The sequence below is a fragment of the Plectropomus leopardus genome, chromosome 11 (assembly GCF_026936395.1).
Source record: "Plectropomus leopardus strain MGB_pleo_1.0 chromosome 11, ASM2693639v1, whole genome shotgun sequence".
Lineage (NCBI taxonomy): Eukaryota > Metazoa > Chordata > Actinopteri > Perciformes > Serranidae > Plectropomus > Plectropomus leopardus.
Window position 1 is genome coordinate 30,865,919 of NC_142186.1, and position 22,248 is coordinate 30,888,166.

At 39.8% G+C, this 22,248-nt stretch overlaps 2 protein-coding genes across 2 annotated transcripts in view; one reads left to right on the plus strand and one right to left on the minus strand.

The window, feature by feature from the left end:
* sv2a (synaptic vesicle glycoprotein 2A) overlaps positions 1 to 14,216 on the minus strand; it is a 56,514-nt gene extending 42,298 nt beyond the window's left edge. Inside the window, exon 1 of the mRNA XM_042489865.2 lies at positions 14,073 to 14,216. The gene's annotated coding sequence lies outside the window, so the exon portion shown is untranslated. The remainder of the gene's footprint in view (positions 1 to 14,072) is intronic.
* Positions 14,217 to 18,350: 4,134 nt separating this feature from the next.
* LOC148188309 (uncharacterized) lies at positions 18,351 to 22,217 on the plus strand. Its single transcript, XM_088084611.1, has 2 exons — positions 18,351 to 18,740; positions 21,260 to 22,217. Exons 1-2 carry the CDS (start codon positions 18,658 to 18,660, stop codon positions 21,591 to 21,593), a joined length of 417 nt encoding a protein of 138 aa, XP_087940737.1. The 5' UTR covers positions 18,351 to 18,657; the 3' UTR covers positions 21,594 to 22,217.
* Positions 22,218 to 22,248: the final 31 nt, after the last annotated feature.

A 22,248-nucleotide genomic window follows, 5' to 3' on the forward strand; every position in this document is an offset into this window, starting at 1 on the left:
ACTGGGGTTATACAAATTCATTGTTTGACTGCCCTAAAAAAAACAGTAAATGATATTTTTCAGAAATCACAGAAGTGAAAATTGTAACATTCTAGCTTATCTTTATTCCAACATTGTTAAAAATCTTTTGTAAATGTACTATACCACATAGTGACTATATCATTACAATAAGACTAATTTTGAAGTTAGAGGTCAGTCTAATGTAGGTTGCATGTATTACTATTATTATTTAATAATAATAATTATTATTATTTTTCATTTCAACTGCATGTTGTAAAAGCCGTCTGAGGCAACTTTTTATTTGTGATGTTGGTCTTTATAAAAATAAAAACAAAAACTAATTAAATTGAACTGTGAATAATGTGCAGTTTATACCGCGGCTGCTTGTTCCTCCTGTATCACCGCTGCCGCACGGAGTTTGTGAGGCTGAAAATGAATCTGTATTTTCTGTCTCTAACTCTAGACATGATACAGCTGGAGTCCTCTACAACCATCATCTCGAAATATTCTATCTCTCTCTGAGCAGTCAGCCGATTGGTTGATCCTCCTTCGTCACCATGGTCACGACCTTTGTACAAGGAGACTCTTGAGAATCATCCGAATGCAACGAGGCAGCCCATCACCATCTGATTAGCCTTTCACAGGCCGGAGATACAGAGATGAGAGTGGGCGTTGGTGGTCTCTCTGCCTATGAATAACAAATACCTTCTCAGTGTGCAAATGTAGCGTTACTGTGCAGCTGCGGCCACTGTGTCACTGCAGTGAAAATATCACCACCATCACACACAATCTATACTGAATATACACGTCACAGTGGTGATGTCTTTGTGTGAAACTGGCAGCATAAAGGCTAAACGCTACAAGAAGGCTAAGAGAAAACTGATAAGCTCACAGTATAAAAAGTTATTGTGGAAAAAAAAGCATTTTTCAAACTGTTCTGGCATCTCTAATGAGGTGTAAATTGATAATAAATTAACAGTCAATGGGGGTTGGGGGGGCGAGCAAAAACCCCGGCTGTCGTTTGCTGCTGATGAAAGAGTTAATTATGTAATCCCATTTTCTTTTTAGTGAGCAGAAAAGATGCCAGAGGGACGAGAGGCCTCACACACTTTCACAACCACACACACACTGACACACGTGTAACATACAATGTGGCAGGCTGAAAGCATGCTAACAAAAGATGGCAGGGGAAAAACATGGGAGCCAAATGAATCGTGACATCTTGGAGATGTGGTCTGCGCTGCACCAAATAATCACACAGTTTTACACATCAGCTCGGGGTCCAGTCTGCCTCAGAGCATCTGGAACATGAAGGGTGCGACAGGGAATGAGCAGTTACTACCTAAAACGTCCCCTGCATTTATAGATGCAGTATAAAATATTTTTGTTGAATTTATTTATCAGCAGCAGCAGTTTGTCACCAGGCTGACTGACAGCAGATTCCAACTGGGCTTGGGCGTTATCACAGTATTACAGTATATCAGGAAATTCACAAATCACGACGTTGTGATTTTAAATACTGTCAAACGTACAGGCCCTCGTGTTCCTATTAACATCACACTGGAGAGGCTACATTGAGGATGTTTTGCATGCAGTGTGCATCATGTGCCCTGGAGGTTACACCCGGACCACACTGTATGCGTGAGCAGTACGTGTTCACATTGGCAACATTTGTTTGTTGCGGCGCTGCTGCAGAGCTGCCTTCTATTTGTTGCTACGGTATTTCCACAATTAAAGGCGCATACTCCACTCGTTTATAAAGCCATGCTAGCAAAAAAATCAGTAAAATTCAGTAAAATTCCAAAGTCTAGTGTCCAGTATGTCAGATTTTTCTCAACAGTCTCAACACTTAGTGGTGAGACAAACTCGTGCACGAAGCTCGGGCAGAAAGACGTTACAGTGTGCAGTTTTGTTTGGGTTTTCTTTAGATTATATTACAGTGGAGATTATTTATTTTTTCACTGAAGGCATTCCACTTGCCTGAACATCGAGTTTACTTGCCCTGAGATGTTGAGTCTTTTGACAGGAAAAAAAATGTTTTGGTGGAGACACAACGCTACCAGGTGGAGGGCACTCAGTGCTTTGTGGCAATTTAGTTAATCTCATAGACTGTATGTAAAATTGGACAACATGGATGTTCCCCCAAAGTATAGCTTTTTAGTCTCAATCACCCCCTGGTGTCTGTCTGCAGTATAGGTCATAAAGCCCGCCCCTCCATGTTAGTGAAAGGAATATAGGTCAAACTAAAAACTCAAAGCACACGCCAAATACATTTTTCCCAAAGTTGGTTTCTGTCACTGAAGCTAATTCTCATCCCCCAGATGTTTGCTCAAATGATCGTTTTTATGATTAGCTTGGTTTTATTGAGTTATTATAACAGATTTTCTGCCATGTGCTTGCATTCAATGGAGCGGCTCACGGTAGGTCGGGCAGGTGTTTACACGGTTACTGCGCAGACTCTGGCTCTGAATGACGTCACCAGCGCAAGATGGTATCCAGGATACAGTAGCTTCACCTAAGCATAGCAGAGGGTAGTGGAGGCACTTCGTCCATCTTTATATACAGTCTATGGCTAATCCAGAGATACTGTGCAGATTTTTTCCACCATCCTCAAATTGATTGGTTGGAAAGTAAGTTGAATTTAAGTCCACCAAGATTATTGTTGGTTAAATACGGCCCTATTGTTTTGTAACTTGGGCGAACTGACCCTTTAAATCAGGTTTGGGGTTCTTTTTGCCAATTTCATCCATCTAGATATGTGTTTATTATCATCATTTCATTGCTGATAGCTGCACCAAAAGCTTGCAACAGTTAAGCTTACAAAGAACAAATAGTTGTGATTGTAAATAATGCACGAGTGAATCATTTGTGGTATTTTTTATTGTGAGCTTCATTGATCCACAATGCAATCACACTCTTCAGTAGAGCAGCGTATTGGGAATACTACATTTCATTTGTGAATTGTACTCTCAATTATTTATCTTTGAGAGGAGCACTGGAGAGCTCCAGCTGCAACCGGAGATGTTATAACCACATTAGTCCGACTCTGACAAGGCACTTCTCTCAACACCAGCGTCTAACGGCCGTTCACAGACCTCACCGATAGCCTTGAGCATTTAACAATTACTCTTTACTGCACTGTTTAAACTCAAACGTCGAAAGCGCCTGCTAAACTGCTGACAGTAGATTTCCCCTTTAACATTGAGCCTTGGCACGAGATGATAGGAGCAGGACGTTTTATTTAGTGGAAATACAAGACCCATTTAAGCAGCCGACAGCTTTTGGCAGGGAAAAAGACAAGCGGTTCACGGGCTCCGAGAAGATGGATGAGGAGGAAGAAACCAGAGAGCAGTTCATATAGAGCACCTCGACCGTCGCTATTAAACCACAGCACACTAAACGCTCTCTGAATAAACTAGTTTTGATGAAATCCCATCACACCCGCAGCTCAATTTATTTTCTTGACAGCACGAGGTACACAGTTACTATCTCTATTTATGCTTTATTTCTCTTCCCTGATGCCTAAATAAGTCCAATTGAAAATGTGTTTAGGATTAATGACTGTTTTTAATCCCTAAATTTGTCTGTTAACTAACATGTTTACATGGACAGGCAATATTTCCATATTAGGCTTTTTTTCTGGTCATATTGTAGACTCATCACAAATTAGTGTGTTTTCTTACAAAATCATGAAAAAAGGCAATGAAAAACTTGTCAAAATGCAAGAAATTCAGAAATTTAGAAAATTATTATTAAAAAGCAAAGGAAACATGTCCAGAGAACTCCATATATAATTACCATATTCATGTACTGAAATAATTTTACAGAATTATACTAATTTTTAAGCAATTTATTTTAGGTCTTTTTGTGGGTTCTTAACTTTCCTGATTTTTTTGTTTGTTTATTTTATTTTACTACTATTTTCAGGTAATTTTCTTGTACTTTTTTACTGATTTTTGGCTAATTTCAAGGACTTTGTCGCCTACTTCCCATGTTTCTGAAAGAAATAAAACCAAATTTCCCTGGTTTCGAAGAGTTAAACAAACAAAACCAACACAAAGAATAATTTATATTTTACAGTCTAGACTATATTTATACTCATCCTCTGGGTTGCTCTCTGACATTAAGAAAGCCTGCTTTATGGAAAAAAAATGACAGGCTGCAGATCTGCTGTTGTAAAAACACCTCAGAGCTGAGAACATACTGTAATGAGTCAAACGGGGACGTTGAAAAGCCTTTTCAACAGAGCAGCAGCGAAAGCAAACAGACCCAGAGCAACTCCAGGAGCAGCAGCATCCTCAGCAACAGGAAACGATGGGGATTTCAGACGAGAACACACACAAAATAAATCTATTTCTAGCAGATATCCAAAAAAAAAAGATAAATGTGTCTGTGTATGTGACTGTATTTGGGTTAAATTTGTTTAAAATAGTGCACATGCAGATTTTAATGGCACAGTAAAGCCATTAAAACAGTTGGAACAAGCCCAATTAAAAACAGAGCTGACAAGAGCAAGAATTGCATTTCAACTTCGTGCCTCCGATATGATTTCTGTTAATAAAACTCTCAGTGCTGGAGGAACATAATTTTACATGTGAAGTTCTCACGTTGGTTTAAAGTTGCATCCAATTAACAGCCCCTTCGTTTGCCGCCAGGATGAGTCACTCCTGCGTCCAAATATAACCTCCGCTTTCATCACCACGCAGATTAACACAACTTCACACATGAATTTATGCATAAACCAGCACTCTTCACTGGAGCTGCAGCTGACAGTTATTTTCATTGTTGATTAACCGTTTGGTTGATAAGACGTCAGGTAGGCCTGAACGTTCAAAATGACAGTGCTCCACTCCAAGAGGACACTTTCTTTTGCCCGACAAACAGTCCCGAGGACATTCAGTTTACTATCACACATGGAACTAATACATGTTTTGCAAGAAAAAAATACTGAAACGATCAATTAGATATCAAAATAATTATTTTTTATCTATTTTCTGTCTATCAACTACTTAATCAATTGTCCTGGTGATGTTTGTGGCACAGTCCCTGCAGGAAATGCACAACTGTCTCTGGTAAAACAACTGCTTTTTTGGCGCTACCCAGGTAGAAAGTGAAGCAATGTTTTGCAAAAGATAACCACTTTTGTGGCACTGCCCCAAAAGGAAAAAGCTGCGATGTGTTTCAGCAAATGACAACCTCTTGTTGTGGCACTATCCCAGCAGGAAACTCAGCAATGTCTTGGTAAAAGACAACCACTTTTTAGGAATTATCCAGACAGGAAACATAGCATGTGTCAGTATAAGACAACCACTGTTCTTTGCACTACCCAAGCAGGAAATGCAGGAAAGACTTGGTAAGAAACTACAGATTTTTTTGGCACTATACCGGCAGGAAAAAAGGCGAAGTCACTGTAAATGACAGCTGCTTCTTGTTGCACCAACCCAGCAAGAAACACAGCATTGTCTTAGTAAAAACAAACCCTATTCTTGGCACTATCCCAACAGAAAACACAGTGATGTCTCAGTAAAAGATAACCACTTCTCGTGGCAAAATCCTGGCAAGAAATGCAGCAATGTCTCAGTAAAAAACTACCTATTTTCTTGGCACTATCCCTGCTGGAAACGCAGCAATGTGCCGGTAAAACAACTGTGTTTTGTGGCACTATCATGGCAGAAAACTTAGTGATGTCTCAGTAAAACAACCACTTTTTGTGCCACTACCCTGGCTGGAAAACAGTGACCAATCGCTAAAAAAACACCCACGTTTGGTGGCTAAAGAGCCGCTGGAAAGACATCAATGACTTGCAAAAGAACACCAATGTTGTTTTTGCATTATTGCTGCAGTCTTTTCCCCACTTTCTTTCACACATTGGCAGTAAAAAGAATCTTGATGCTCATTTTGATGGCACAGACGCTGCAGTTAGCGAGTGTGGCAGGAATAAGTGATGATAGTGTTTGTGTGAGTGAGTAACTGGAGATGTGTGTGTCTGAAAAAGAAATGCATGTGTGCAGGAGTGAGAGATTAATGCAGAATGTGTGTGAGTGCGTGAGAGGTGGTGATGAATAGGTCAGCGGTGGATCCTCGCAGCTGCAGATGGCTGGTAATGTCATGCAGTGCTGAATTCATTTTTTTTTGACGTCTTTGATTTCTCGTCATGACGCATGCAGTAAATTTTCTCCTCTGTTAGATTGTCCCTGAGGCTCAACGCAATCCTGATCAATTCAAGACGGCATGCTGGCAGAGAAAGCGCAGACACCGACTGAAATGTGATGAGTTCATTCCTGAAACACCACTGTGCATATTCACTAGGACAAAAAAATAATCATCATCTTTAGTTTCAGTATATTTCTGAAATACAAAATCTCAGTAAGTGGGTGTCTATGGTTTTTACAGACTCATTGTAGATTTGTCATTTTTGGAAAACTTTACACATTCTTAACAACACCAATCATCAGGGAGCGAGATGAAGTCATCGCCACTATTTTTCTGAGGTCATTGAAGTAAAACTTTGCCTCATGACGGGCTTTTACTGCTTTCAATGCTTCTTTCTGTTTTTAAAGGGATATTTCAGGGCTGAAGAAAAAGTGGAAAAATGTCTATCTATATAAATATTCCTCTCTGAATTCCTTGAATCCTAAGAAAATTGGTTCACCTTCTTTCAAAAACATCGGCAAAAAAGGAAATGAGCAACTTAAGGTGGGAAAAAGAAAAAAGCTAGAATTATCACAATTATATATTTAAAGTTATGTTACAAAATACAGGTCAAATCCCAGGTTTTTTTTCCTTTTTTAAAAAAAAAAAAATCATATTGCGATTATTACGACAGATATTAAAATTTAGATATGAGTCACAATTTTAGTGTAAAATGTAATGTTTGCATTTAATTTTTGCTGGAAAAAAATGTAAAAGGAATTATGAAGTGATTTTTGTTAAAGTATCGTTTTTTTATATGAATGAATAATGTTACAAATACATGCTAAACTTTTGGTAGCCTGCTGAAATAATAAAATTAATTGCTTTTTCAGTTTACTAAATACATTTTGCTTTATAACAATGACTCACCCCTTTTCCTTCTATTGTTTAAGCAATTTTCTTGTACTTTTAAATAATTTCTTACTGATTATTGGGTCATTTTTTCTTTCGTTGCTAGTTTCTTTCTTTCCACATTTTTGACAGAGATCAAGCCAATGTACTCAGGTTTAAAAGGGTTAAACACCTCTGATGCACAGAATAATAAAAACCTGACTTTGTCTTTATGCTCAATCCACTGAGAGTCCTTTCTGCTCTCATGGGCGCATTGAGAGCGTTGCATTCTGGGTCAGGTCAGCATAGCCCACACACTTGCTCCATTTGAAGACCCCACCCCCCCAACCCCAAGACTCAGTCACCAAACACCTACGCTCATAATAAAGCCCGCTCAGACAGATTACACTCAGCAGCGTGTTCATCTCAAATCAGCTCGCCACAGTGAAGAAGGGAGACGCTGATTGTCTATATCCATCTATCCATCCATCCATCCATCCATCCATCCATGCATTTATCCATCTTCACCTATACATAACAGTAGCTATAAGAGGCAGACTGCTGAGCAACAGGAAACAAACTGTTTAAACTGCTGACAGAATAACTGTGATAAGCTATAGTCATTCAACATGCAGGCAGTTCACAGACGCTTTTAGAGTCTTGCTGTCATGATTTTAAGTCTTGCTGCACACGGAGAACACCTCTCAATCTTTCATATGGATGGCCAGATAGAGCAACTGGAAATTTTGGGATAGCACACCAAAACTTAAAGCCATAACTGAATTTTAAGAGATTGATTATTCTGGTGAAGAAGTTGAAAATGATGTCAAAATGGAGAGCAGCTAAACGGGTGGCAACAGACTGCAGACCAGTTTGTGATGCACTTCATTGACATGTGCTGCACATTTCGTACATGCACTCATCTGCATATTTCTCAGTGTGTAAGAAAAAGTAATTTTCTTGAGAAAATGATTTGTTATGGTTCATTTTTAACAAGCACACAATGAGTCAAAGGTTAAATCAACATCATCCTGTGACACTAATCAAAATAATATAAACTCTCTCTGTGAGTCATCGAAATGCCCTCGAGACTGAAGCAAGGTGAGGGAGAAAATTCAGTATTCTTTTACAGACACACACATACAAACATATCTTGGCGTCTACTCATCATCGTGACCCAGCCAAGGCCTCTCGTGGTAACTGAGTTTCCTCCATCAACCAGCATTTTTCACTCCTCCTCATCCATCATTTTTCTATCAATTCCTCTGGTCTGAGCTTCAGGGGAGTCCTCCTGAGCCCGTGTGAAGGATCAATTATTCATGTCTTGTTTCCTGGCCACAAGGACAGAGGTGCCGAGTGGACTCGTCCTCTCAGCGGTGATGAATCGGTGCAATAAAAAAAAAAAAAAACTCTCACCCAGCAGCCTCAGTCCAGCTCCTGCTCATCTGCACCAACCACAGTGTGACATCCACACAGATTCACACAGGAAGTGGCAGTTTTATTCAGCTGCACCATGTTCCTGCATGGCTTCAGGCCCATTCAAGCTGAGGCGATAACAGCAGCCGGAGAGGAGGGTGTGATGATTGGTCGTTAGGCTTACTGGCTCATCGCTCCTCCCCGGCTGCAAAGTCCCCTTTGGGAGAATCTGCAGCCTAACATGAGTCACGTCATTGTTCCCCTGCTAAGGCTCTCAGCGTGCACCGTCACCCTGGTGGCACCGAGGCGGCTAGCAACACCGTGTCAAACACAGTGACGTCAGCGCTCTGCATCCATTTTGGCTTTGCTCACTGCAAAATGGACTGAAGAGGAGTCAGACTGAGGGCAGCCGAGAGGTGCAGTTCAAAACCTGCAGATAAAAACTGCTGAGAGCAAGACAGCTGTGTTTTCACAACACGACGCAGCAGCTCACACTGGTGTCATTTTATAATGTTTAGATAATCGGCATTCACTGCTTCTGAGGGTGCAAGTCACCCTGTATACAGATCAGTGTCATCTGATCATGTTTCTGTGTCATATTGTTGGTGCTTTTATTGTTTTATTATGTTTCTACACTTGCTGCAACACAAATTGCCCTGTTAGACAAATAATGAATTGAACTGAATTGAGTGTCCACATTTTGATTTTGTTGAGACCTGAGGTCGTCTCCATATGATTTTGCAACATGATTTTAGAGTTTGTACCAGACAAGCATGGTCCCTGATGTCTGGATATGATTTGAATCTCTGTAGCATCTCAATGCTTCATTTCAATTAAGATGTTGTGACACTTTATCTTTATCTAAAAATTGCAGCTCCTGTGTTTCGGATAATGCTTGGCCATACTGTAATCTTGATAATATTTCCACAAATCGTGCAGCCCTAATTGAAAATTGTGCGTAAGGAAAATTGTGCAAACATTATCAGCAGAGAGATGAAGTGGAGTAAAAAAAAAAAGAAAATACTCAAGTGAAGTATAAGTACCTCAAATTTTTACTTAAATTGTGTTTTGTGTTTGCTTTAAACTCAGGCATGTAAAATCAAAGCTGTAAAAATGTGAAATTGCTCACTATTGCCATTCATCTACCCCCCCCCCCCAAAAAAAAAACTAGACCACCTCTCAGCTTTACAAGGCAGCATGAATTTAATCCAGTTTCTTCGAAGAAACCAGATACCAGATTGTTGTAACGATCCAAACCTGCACAACCCCCCAAGTTATTCCCAGACAAGTGTGAAGCAGGAAAACGCAGCCATGAGGCTGAGAATTAATCCTGACTGCAGTGCATCAAACAGATCCCTGCACAGCCTTCCAAAACAGAAAGATGTCACAAACAAGCGAGTGGATTTTATTTTTGGAGACTTTCCCCCCTCCAATTAATCAGGGGCTAAACGATGCTTACGCAGTAACGTATCCACATTTATACTGACGAAAGGATCTATCGCAATGACCTGGGACCCTTCCTCGAGCATTGAAAAATGAAGCCAGTGCAGATGTGCCAAAAACTAAAAACGTTCAATTTCACGAAGTGAGTTGTTGTTATATCGGCATATCGACAAAAAGTCAATCTCATACATGTCTACACATTGTAAATGTGAAGGAAATGAAAAAATGAAATGCGGTCAATCAATCATTGTATTATTACATATTTCACTCTGTAACAAAGTGGTGGAATTACAGACTTTGTCATATTTTCACAAAAAGAAAAAAAAAATGTCAAAATCAAATTAACATGCTTTGATAATAAACTGTCAACTGCAGGACAATAACACAACTTCCAAGGAGAAATTCTTCCTAGACACCAGAATATATGGGCCAAACTCTCCATCGCTGTCTGCAGATGCTCTGCTGCAGCTCTTCTCTCAGTCAACAACTGTGCTGGGTTTTTTATGGTTGTTTGAATTAAATTGTTGCCACTACAAGCATTGCTCTTGCTTCCCTGTGCATCAAAAGCTTTTTGTGTTCCTGCTGGAGCTGAGGCGCGTGTCATCTCTCATCACTGCGCGCGGTTCAAACTGCTGAACACTTGTTTTTAAAGTAGTGGAGCAGAGAGGAGGAGGTGCTTTACTTTACGGGTCCCATATTTTCTTAATAATCTCTTCGAAGGTTGCATGAGCAGACTTTGTAATTAGATAGAAATTACTGGAGAAATAGAGACATAAACTGAGACAGTGCACAGATATTAACGGAATACTTTAACATTTCGCGAAATATGCTGATTATTTTCTTGTGTTGTGTGTTAAGGAGCTGGAGCCGGGAGGCAAGCGAGCCTAGCAGAGAGACGAGCGGAGGGAACTGCTAACCTGATTTAAAAATTTTAAAAATAAAATAAAATAGCCACAAATTGGTCACGATAACTTGCTAACTTATTCTTAGATGAGTCGACTGTACAGCTACTGTAGCAGACGTCATGTGGCGAATTCAATTGGGGGGGTAGCACTGTGCTGTTACGTGGTCAAAACAATCTTATACAAATAATGCTAAGAGCATTTTAAATGTTTTTTTAATGTTACAGCACGCTTTAGTGGCCAGTCTGATCCTTCCTCTTCCACAATCACTACTGCTTCTCCTTCTTCCTCTTCTGAAAAGTAACTCAGGAAGCAACACGTTCTCATCACAACTTGTCACATGTTGCCACTCTGCAGTGGACTTCTGTGTCTATTTATTACGTTTTGCGTACCCTGCTGTGTCTCCTGTTTATGTTCCGGGATGGCATCACCAAGATGTCAACAGATGTTGGGATGAAGCGGCACGTTGTTATGTTTAGACAACACAAGCACGTGGCAATCAACACTGGGAAATCGACAACACGCACATGCTGCCATGTAGGTTTAGGGGAAGGAGGCACACTGTAAGGTGTAGAGAAAAAACCCATCACATTCACACGAAAGCAAATACTGGACTTTTGCATCAAAGTCCAGGATTTGTAAAACCTATCGATCGGTTCTGTCCGGCCGCGTTCTCACATGAAAGCGTCAAGCGCCGTTTCATGCCCAAACAAAAGATGCCTTTTCGTATTGCACACTTACACAAAAACCCTGTCAAAGTGGAGCAATTTTACAAGTTCAGAATAAGAGCAGGCTGCAAGGACACACAAACCACGACAAAAACGCACACCACCACAAAGTCTGTGTGTCTTGCTCCTGGAAGGATAGGTTGGGGGCCCTTGACATATTTGTGCCCATTGTCTCATAATCTGCCCATGCAGAAATCACAAACATACACATACACAAAAATGCATTATTTCAGGACACGTCCTCACATACAACACATACTTTAAGAAACAAATGCACTGTCAGCCGTTAATGGAGAGTTATGTGCTTGACACTAATCGCTGCTCTTCGACCCATCTGGAGACGTCGGAGAAGGCCATCGATTTTCTCTCAGTCTCACAGTAAATCTCTAGCAGAGAGGAGCGTTTCAGCTGCAGCGTCACCAGCCAAAAACAGATCTGTGTGTAAAAACGTGCAGCACAAATGAACCAGCCTTGAAGCACTGGTCTAAATGTTGAAACAGCTGTGCTAATTGCTGATCTTGACAACACCTTGAGGAGGATATCTGTGCTCTGCTGCACCGCAAACCTGTGATTTTTTTTTTTAGCTGTTATGCTAATATATCTTTCGCTCCCAGCTGCAGGGAGAGGCGAGTTGTAACTTGTGACAGGGCTAATCTCTGCGGACGGACCAGAGCACGGCCCAATCAGCAGGGGTAGCAGGCAGAAAATGAGAACACCAAACAGTGCAGCTCCCTCAGCTCCTGGTTTCAAGTGGAGCTCCCGTGTGTTGTGTGAACACACACTCACCTGCTACACAAGCGTCAAGTCACTCTGCTTTTGTTGTGCTGAGTGATGCTGAGTGACGGCTCTGGGAATAAAAAACTCTTTATCAAACAATCTAACAATGCTGTTCTTTTTGTTCTTTTCTTTAGCCAAAAACTGTGGATACCACACGTTTTTTTCTTTCTTTCATTTTATCAAAAAATGTCAGACAATAACAAAAAATGTCCTCTGTGTCCCACAGCTCAATGTAGAGATCTTTTAATATTCAACGACCAGTCCAACACACAAGGATATTTAGTTTACTGTCATATATAAGAAGTAAAAAGATGAAATGCTCATATTTGAAAAGCTGGAACCAGAAAATATTTGTAAAAAAATGGTAGCAGAACATCTCTAATTGAAACACCACAACACAAAAACAGAAAAGAAGAACAGATGGATGAGTGCATCCAGAGTCTGCTCAGTCACAGCCAAAAGCAAAAAGGTAAAACTGTCAAAAGGGTTCGTTTGATCGCTTTAAACTCCTCTAAAGAGGAGCTGTCATACTGAATGTCAAGGTAACGCTGCTGCTCTTGTTGCAGCCTGATAGCGGCTAATTAAGAGGTTGAAAGTGTGTCAGGCTTTCAATCACAAAACCATAAATCAGATTCATTAAAGAAAAGAGGGCTGTCAGTGCTCCTCCAGGTTTGCAACAGTATCTGCTCCCCTCACTGCCACCCGCCTCATGTGGGCTGGATGCATAAATAGCTGAGAAACTGCCTGAGCTGCAATCATGGCTGCCACAGGGACAAGACATCAGACATGCCAATTTGTAAGCACCTCCAAAGACGAAAAAAAGACCATAAATCAATGCCACATATCTGCTGCTCCTACAGCTTCCTCCTTCTTCCAGACAAGAATGAAAGGACACTCATAAAATCACACAACGTCCCTCTGTGGGCAAAGTCGTTTCAACATCACTGACACAAACCACCGCAAAGCAACACCACAGAGGAAAGCAAAAAAAAAACTGCTCATCACTCTTTCTCCATCTCACTCTCCCCGCTGGGTTTCTACAAGGTCATTTTGGCGCACGACGCAGGAGAGGGCACCCAGCAAGACCGAGACATCCCCTGAGCTTTCCTTGATATTCTACACATTAAATTCAACCAAAGAAAAGCAGACGAGTCTTTATAATGTGACAGAACGTGAGGGTTAAGGCAGAAGTAGAAATTTATGGCTGAGGAGACGCGGAGGAACAGAAGATGAAGAGGGGCAAGGGCATCGCAGCCAAAACCATCACCAATTTGACAAAACCGGATAATTGACGGGAAAGCTTTGTATATGTGTTTTTAATGACATTAAAACATCACCTCCTATCCTCCCCTCCCCGCCTCCTCGTCCTCAGAGTGAATCCTCTGCGCTTGGATGGTTGAAATCGGTCTTAACGCACAAGACCTCCCGGCAAGAACAAGAACCAAGGGCGCAATTCGCCAAAATCCGCAAATAGAAAGCGTAAAATCTGGTCTGAGTGCAACATTTCAACGAATACTCGTTTATTTCATCATCCATAAATTGATGTATTACTTTATTCCCCTCGGGTGCGGGTTTAGGGGTCATTGCGTAGCGCAGCGCAGGCCTTTAAACTCGTTTTTAGTGGTAAATAAATGTCGAGTCGTGTCGTAAAACGCGTGCAAATCTGCCTGACACCCTGCACCTGGATTCACTCTCGATATCGGCGGCAGCCGCGGAAATTAGGGGTTATTAGCTCATCAAAAGATTAAGATTAAATTGCACATTAATTAATGCATTTTCTTACCTTGTTGTTGGGAAGGTCAGCGCGTTTTAGGGTGACCGAGATTCGCTGTTTTTTCCGTGCAGGGAGTCACCCCGAGTACCTGAAGCAGAAAGCTCCTGTGTGCCCCTGTGATGTGCACTGACGTAGCAGAGAGCTGCGCCCTCCTCCCCCTCCTCCGCCCCCTTCACTTACTACACAACATCCCTCTTGGATAGAGACACCGCCCCCTCCTCCTCCTGCTCCTCCTGCACTCCCATCCCTCCTCCAGCAGGCACCATTCCTCTCAGGAAGAACAGGGGGGTTTTCATGAAACCTGAAACGGTGAAAGCAATATGTTTTCCTCCTGAGTGATTTAATCGTTAGTGGGTCTAAATGTTACAAGGTCACGCTTTTATATGAGGTGCACATACAACTGGCACCGCGTGGACAGCGCGCTCTGCACGCTCCCGCTCACTGTGTCTCTGTTAAACTGTGATTTGCTCCATATGCACCAAAGGGTTGGTGCAATGAACTGTGCAAGACGAGCCTCTCCCTGCACGTGCTTGGGCTCGTGCCTATAATTGGCCATGTTAAAAAAAAAAGAAAAAAGAAAAAATCACAAGGATGCCCCTGGTGGAAATCAACTAAAATCCTATTTTATTAAAGTTCTAATTATCTGAAACAAATATTAGTATTTTAGTGATATAATGGAACCATGAAATACTGTGAGCCTATATAAACCATATAGAAGTGTACAAATGCAGCTGAAACAATTATTCGATTAAAAAAATAACTTTTAAAATATTTTTTTGTTACGTTTCATGCCAAAAGAAAAAAAATCATAGTTGCAGCTTCTCATATGTACTACGACATGTATGGATACCTTCTGTTTTTCTTTTTAAGTCTTTTTGGGTGTGTACTTAAACTTTTGATACTTTCAATACGTTCTACCCCAGTCTACCCTAACAGTAATATAAAACTCTACACCTCTTCATAATTAATACTTCTATTTTGGATTTTGGGCTACATTTTACCACTCATGTATATTTGAAAATGCAATACCTATTTTTTTTTAAATTGTAAAAGGACACAAAAACTTACAGAGATAAAAGAAAACAGGCCATGAGTAAAACAGTGAGAGCAAATGTATAAAACAATATTTTCACAACCAATTAACTCTTTGAAACTTAGAGCAACATCACTTTTCTTGTGTTGCTTTCAGACGCCTTTTACAAGTATTTAATCCTTTGAAATCAGAGCAAATTGGTGTGATTTCTTTCAAAAACGTGGGGGAAAATGCAATAAAAACCTTTTTAAGAGATGGTTCACAAATTTCAAGAAATTAGTGTATTTATAAAAAAATATATTTAAAAAAATAGAGAAAATATGTAGGGGTAAAAGAAAAAAGCTAGGGTAAAAGAATATTTTTAATTTTCAAAATAACATTCATTAAATTATATTACGGAATTAAAATAATAATTTTTTGTGCTTCTGTCAGGTCATTTCACATTCTTCTGTCTTTTTTTAAATTTTCAAATAATTTTCTTTTTTTTTTTTTTTTTTTTTTTTTTTACTAATTTCATGATAATTTTGGGGTTAATTTTTCCTTTGTCGTTCACCACCTTTTTCCCATGTTTCTGAAATAAATCGTATCAATTTACTCTGGTTTTAAAGAGTTAATTGATGAATCCTAATACCTCCTGGAAATAAACATAAGAGTTTTTCTCTTTCTTTTAAAGAAATGAACAACTCTGACCTTTATCAATGGACACACGTGTGTTACGTCTCCTCTTTCACTCAGATTTCTGTCGAGCCTCCAGCTGTCGTCTGATTGTTGCACATCAGATGAGACCTTTAATGTGGTTTCAGGCTTTCAGCTGCTGTTGTCTGTTGGGGTCATCTATTGATCAGCTGGCCTGAAAGGCTGCTATCTGCACACACCGGGCAGCACCTCCATCTGTCCACAGTGAGACTGAAGAGTGATGAAACAGTGCAGGAGTGACAGGTGACACAGTGTTGGTGGGAGAGGTTTAAATTTACTATATTCTCTAAACAACAGCAGTGCATGACTGTAATGTTTTATCAGAGCGTTTTAATGGAGTATGGACTCTTTAAAGAGCTGCAGAAAGTATAATAAAGACATCTCAGTTATACATATGAGGCACAAAATACTTGCAATGATATCACAAATTTATATTTATAAATACTGTAGATCTAAAACATTTAGGTGATTAACCCTTTGAAACCTGGATCAACATCACTTTTCTTGTGCTGCGTTCAGATGCCTTTCAAAGATATTTAAATATTTGTTCCCTCTGCAAATTTTCTCATGATTTTTATTTTTTTTCAGTTGAATCAACGGCAGTTAGCAACTTGTCAAGAAATATCCTGCAAATTGCAAGGAATTATTAGATTTAGAAATCAAAATTATATATTTTAAATTATTTGATAGAAATATCATTTAATTTTTTTTTTCTTTTTCAGTTAATTCCATTTTACTGTTTTGGTTTTTTTTTTACCTTTTTTATTTTTTTGTTCGTATGTTTGATTTGCTGTGTTGCTAGTGTCTGGGTCATTTCTTCTTAAACTGCTCATTACCCTCTTCCCATGTTTTTAAAAGAAATAAAGCCAAGTTGCCCGGGTTTCAGGGGGTTAATCAGTTTCAGGATTTCAGCATGTGCAACTTATCATTTTGATATCAATGAACTGTGCGTCATGGGATCATCATCAAGAGGAAGAGAAAGAAAGGAAGATGATGTTGGTCATGTGACAGAGCGGATGAACACACAGCCGGCCTGACTAAAGCCCTGACACACCACATTATCAGCTCCACCTGCCAAAAAATACCTCCAGAAACAAACTTGCAGCTCCGCACTTTGTATGTCTGCAGCTCTCGCCTGGTTGACACAGAATTTAATTTCCAAACAGGATCAAATTTCCTGAACACAATAACGCAGTTTAATGATGAGCCTCCGCCAGCTCTTATCTGCTGTTGTAAATGTGCTGTAATGAATCACAGCTGTAAACAGAGGCTTTATATAAAACTGCACAAGTACACGTGCTGAGCAGCTCAATTAACCGACCTTGTGTCCATTTTTTAAATCTCTGTTTTAACCATGATGCAAATGACTCCATGAGGCTTTTAATGTCACTACAACCTTTGACAGACCATAATACTCTTATTCCTATGGGAGGATAAACTGTGTTTGCTAGTTTGTGATAATCAGCTCACAGTTTATAGTATTTTTCCTTTAATGAAAGAAGTACCCTTATTGCCATTAAGGGAGAAAATGAAGAATGATAAAATATTTGTATCCTTTGAATTTGTACTTTAGTTTTAGAGCAGAAACTTGTCGCCATCTGGTGGTTGTGATGCGTACAACGTGAAATGAAACCCAAATTATCAAACCACATACAGAAATACTACATAACAGTATGAACATGCAGTGATTTACAGACATAAAAAAACTTTAAATTAGTCCCACAGCTTTAAAGATTTATGAACGCGCCATAAACCAAAACAATCCCCCTTTTCTCAAAATGTAGAAACATAGCCATTTGTGATTTCTAAAACAAATACACAATTTTATTTTATGTTTTTTAAATGTATGAAGGTATATGACACCATATATAGTTTTGAAATATTGTTTTGAATTTATTTATTTTTTTTATGTTGTATCTAAAAAACATATTAGTATATTTTTAACATAAAAAAGACCTAACTACCCTAATAACATCCAGAAATATATACAGAAGTATGTGTTTTAAATAAATGTATTTAAATTAAAATGTTTGTTTTATTATACATTTACTGTTATGAAAATATATATGAAGTAGCTGGCCCAGTAACAAACATAAATATATACATAAATATATATTTTAATTACTATTAATTTTTTATTTTATTTTATTTCATTTTTATTTTTTTTAAATTTTTTTTTAATCATCTTTAACAAAATATACAGAACTAGCCTAATAACAGACACTTAATAGTGCGCGTAAATAATAGTGGGGCAGGTTTTACAGGAAAATGTCTTACAGGGACACATAAAACTGCAGTATACTGTAAATATGAAAATCAAAATTCAGAGGTGTTGGTGAGTTTAGTGTGATCATTGGTCGGCAGTAGTGAACATTGAACGTTACACTGGTGCGATATTAATTCTTTATTTCTAAACCTCATCAGTATTTTAGGCCATTACAGTCTCGTGCTCCACTTTGAGCTCATTGGTGAGTTCCGGCGTGTTTCTCGCTCTCTGATTGATGCAAATCAAACACCTCAGCTGCGCCTCTGCGCGTCCGCCGCGCGTCCGCCGCGCGTCGCTGCTGCGGAGGAAGAGGCGCGGAGACACGACGGGAGAAGAAACCATCGACTCGAGCACAGAGGCACGAGAGGAGCGCTTTGTTTACTTCCATTCAGATGCCTGCGGATGATGATGATGATGGCACATCCTCTTCATTCGCACATTTAAACGCACGGCGTGGGAGGGGGGTGGCGCAGCGGCGTTTTTCTGTCGTTTTGCCCTGAATTTAAAGAGACTCACTGGTGTCGTGTTTGAAAAAAAAAAAAAAAGATATAAAATATGACGCTCGCCAGAAACCAGGTCGATGCAATTTGGCTGTTACCATGAGAGGAACCGGCATGGATCTGCTGTGGAGGATCTTAGCAGCTCTCAGCTTCGACTGCTTTAAAGATTCATCGTCGTCAAAGTGAGTGTTCAACCTGTTTTTAACCGGATATATGAAACAATTATGTGCATCTCCATCAATAGTGACTTTAGTGGGCATTTTAACCTGCTTTATAATCTCCTCTGATCTATTTCCTCTCTCATTTGCTTGTATTTTTTTTTTTTTTTTTAAAAAATCACCACTCTGCATAATCCTTAATTGTGTAATCCTCCCTGCAAAGGGCACCGCTCAGTAACTGAGGACAGATTTGATGTGTGAAACGATTAAATGTCAGTCCAGGCTGTGATGAATCAGGCAGAAATAGATTTTTAAGGGGAAATATCGCCCTGCACTTCTCAGTTGTTATGACAACAGGTTTTCTGACTCATTATTTGTTCTCATTTTTTCCAGCTTTGCCTCAACTGAAGGCCAGTTTATGTTACACAACTTAAAGCCGAATGTATCCAGTCCAGGAATATTAAAGGGGTAGTTCAGATTTTAATTTTTTTTAAAGTGGGGTTGTATGGGGCACTTATAAACAGCCAGTGGGTTACATATAGAAAATGACAGCCTGCAAGCCTTTAGTTCAGAGAAGCAGGCTGGAGTCATACATTGAAGCTAAAAAATGTGCAGCTGTGACTGGGGTCAGCAACTTAAAAAAAGAAGAAAAAATCTGTTTAAATGTATGCTATATCAAGAGTATTTTCACCACTTAACCTCTCTGCCAGACAGCATGTTCAATGAAGAAGCTGTGAAAGGCTTCAGTTTACCATCTACGCTCTCATCCACCAGACTCCATTAACAAAAACAGTCATTTTACTTTACTGAACTCTGGAGCTGCTGGTCTACCACCGTCTTGATGAGTTAGTTAGTTTGTGTTATTGTGTGACTTTGGTGAATCTGAACTTGCCATTTCAAATGCCAAAGTCATACAATAACACAAACTAAGTAATTGTTTGAGGCAGCGGTGGACCAGCAGCTCCTGAATTCAGTGATGTTAAATTGCTGTTTTTCTCAATGGAGTCTGGCTCTGAGGAGAAGGATTAAAAAAAGCATCATTTTCCCATTGAAAATCCCTCTGAAAGATAGGTAAAGCAGTGAAAATGTTCTAAATATGGCGTACACTTAATATTAATGGGTATTTTTTTAGACAGTTCTGTCAGTAAAGTGTATATTGCTGTCAGACAAAGATTTCCAACCGGGAACTTAAGCTTTTACAACGCTCACTTGAGAGCCAGACCCCATTGAGAAAAACACTGATTTAACATCTCTGGTCACAGAAATTACTGGTCCACCGCTGCCTCAATCAATTAGTTTTTTCGTGTTGTTGTGTGACTTTGGCATTTAAAAGGTTTCTTTCGGACTCATCAAAGTCACAGAATGCCACTAACAAACTAAATGACTGATGCAGTGGTGGACCATCAGCTACTGTGTTGAGTGAGCTAAAATTACTGTTTTTCTTAATGGAGTCTGGTGGCTTTTGATGAGATGGAGAACTGAAGCCGTTTTTTTTGCCTCCAGGTTAAAACAGGCTGTCTGCAGCAAAGTGAAACGGTGAAAATATTCTCAATATAGCCTTACACTTGAGCTGATGTTGGTTCTTTCTTGGATTGGACTTTTTTAAGTGGCTAAAATGTGTTGTTGCTGACCTATCCACAGCAGCACATTGCTTAGCTTCTATGTCGAATTTCCGCCTGTTTCTGAAAACTGGGTGCATGCCGACTGACAGCAACTGTAACACACTGACTATGGATAAGTACCTCATACATAATTATGCTCATGACAATTTGAGGGTCATTTGCTATAATTATCCACTGAGTCCATTAATAACAGACCGTACCTGCCGTCAGTCTGACCCAGAACATGCAGTCTAAAGACGGATAAATGTCAGCTGACACACCTCCACAGTTTAAATTATGAAGCAATCACTCAGCTCCACCCTAACTGAGATCACATCAGGTCTTGTTTTACCAGTTATTTTTTCCCTGGAACAAATCTGTACTCGCACTAAATCTGTTTTTACTGTCTGCACCAGCTTGTTCCTCTGTGTCTCACTGCTGTCTTGTGTTTTTAACAATAGCTGGTTTAGAGCATCAGGTGATTGGCTTCAGGTTATTATAATTATTATTTAAAATGATTTTCCCACACAAAAGTGTCAAACATTTTCTTATTGTAGCATAAAAATGTGAAGATTTTCTTCCTTTTTTTGTTTTCTGTCACTATAAGTTGAATATATTTGGACAAATCAAGACATCTGAAAATGTCAAATCACTTTTTATGATGGTAGAGAAGCCACATTACACACTTTTTAATCATCGTTATACATTATGTATAGTTTTCATTGCTTTATTATACCAGATGTAGTTGTAATGTTCTATTATTAGCTGTCTAATGTTGTGTTTAATTGTGAATGTAGCTGCTGTATTAAGTAATTCCCGTAAGGATCAATAAAGTTTCTATCTATCCAATCAAATTTTTCATGTGTTGATTGATCATTTATTTAGTTGACTAATAATTTCAGTCTCACAATTTTTTGTCCTGACTCTCTTCCTCCCTCCCAGGTCTCCCACTAAGCAGGGCTCCAGCCAGGCCGGCAGCCTGGAGAGCAGCTCCCTGACCGGCTCCCTGTCTCTGGGCCCCGATCTGCCGCACTGCCAGTGCTGCATCACCTACGAGGCCCGCCTGAAGCGCCTCTCCTGCGGACACCTCTACTGCGACCCCTGCTGCGACCAGATCGTCAACCTGGCCTTCGAGGACATCGAGGGCCTGTCCGACTACCCCTGCCCCATGTGCAAGTCCATCCGGCAGCTGGGAGGCCTCGGCCCGTCCTCCTCTGGCTACTTCTACGGGCCTGACGGCATCCTGCAGCAGGAGCACGGCAGTCGGTGGGGCTGAAGTGGAGGGATGTGGACTCAAATCTTTTGATTCTTTTAGCTCGGGTTGATTTTTAATGCACTGACATTAAAGCTGTGTGGCGACATGGACTGAAACTAACGGCCACTTTACTTTATTCTGTCTCTTTGCTCTGTTGTTGTGGTGATCAGGTGAAACAAAGAATGCATGACGTCCATGGGTTCAAAGTGCCAAAAAGCATCTCAGTACATGGGAAAATTTGCACGTCATCATCAAAAAATGTGGAGGAAGGTCCGTTATATTTCGGTTCGTGTGGCGAAACAACATAATGAGCCAGAAAAACACCTCATTCCTGTTTTTAAAGCATGCAGGTTTTCTGTCTGTATAAAAACACAGAGTTTCATTCTGCTGAACATCATGTTGGAAACCAGAGAGACCAAACCAGAGTTTTACATGACTTAACTGTGCAGTAGATATTTTGTATTTTCAACATTTCCTGTGAAGGTATCGAGCATTTTGCACATAATTGTTTTATCCTGACTATACATATCATGCAAGACGGTTGAATTTTAAATTAACATGTACAGTGCCGTGCTACTTTTTAAGTGTTTCAGATCATATGTAAATATTTATTTTGTTAAAAAATAAAGTTTGTGAGTTGTGTTAGAGCATGGTCTTATTATGGCACAGATGGTGA

Excerpts from the sequence above, each read along its gene's own strand:
- LOC148188309 (XM_088084611.1), top strand. The coding sequence starts at position 18,658 with ATGAGAGGAACCGGCATGGATCTGCTGTGGAGGATCTTAGCAGCTCTC. Across the intron at positions 18,741-21,259 it reads AAAGATTCATCGTCGTCAAA|GTCTCCCACTAAGCAGGGCT; the intron begins GTGAGTGTTCAA and ends CCTCCCTCCCAG.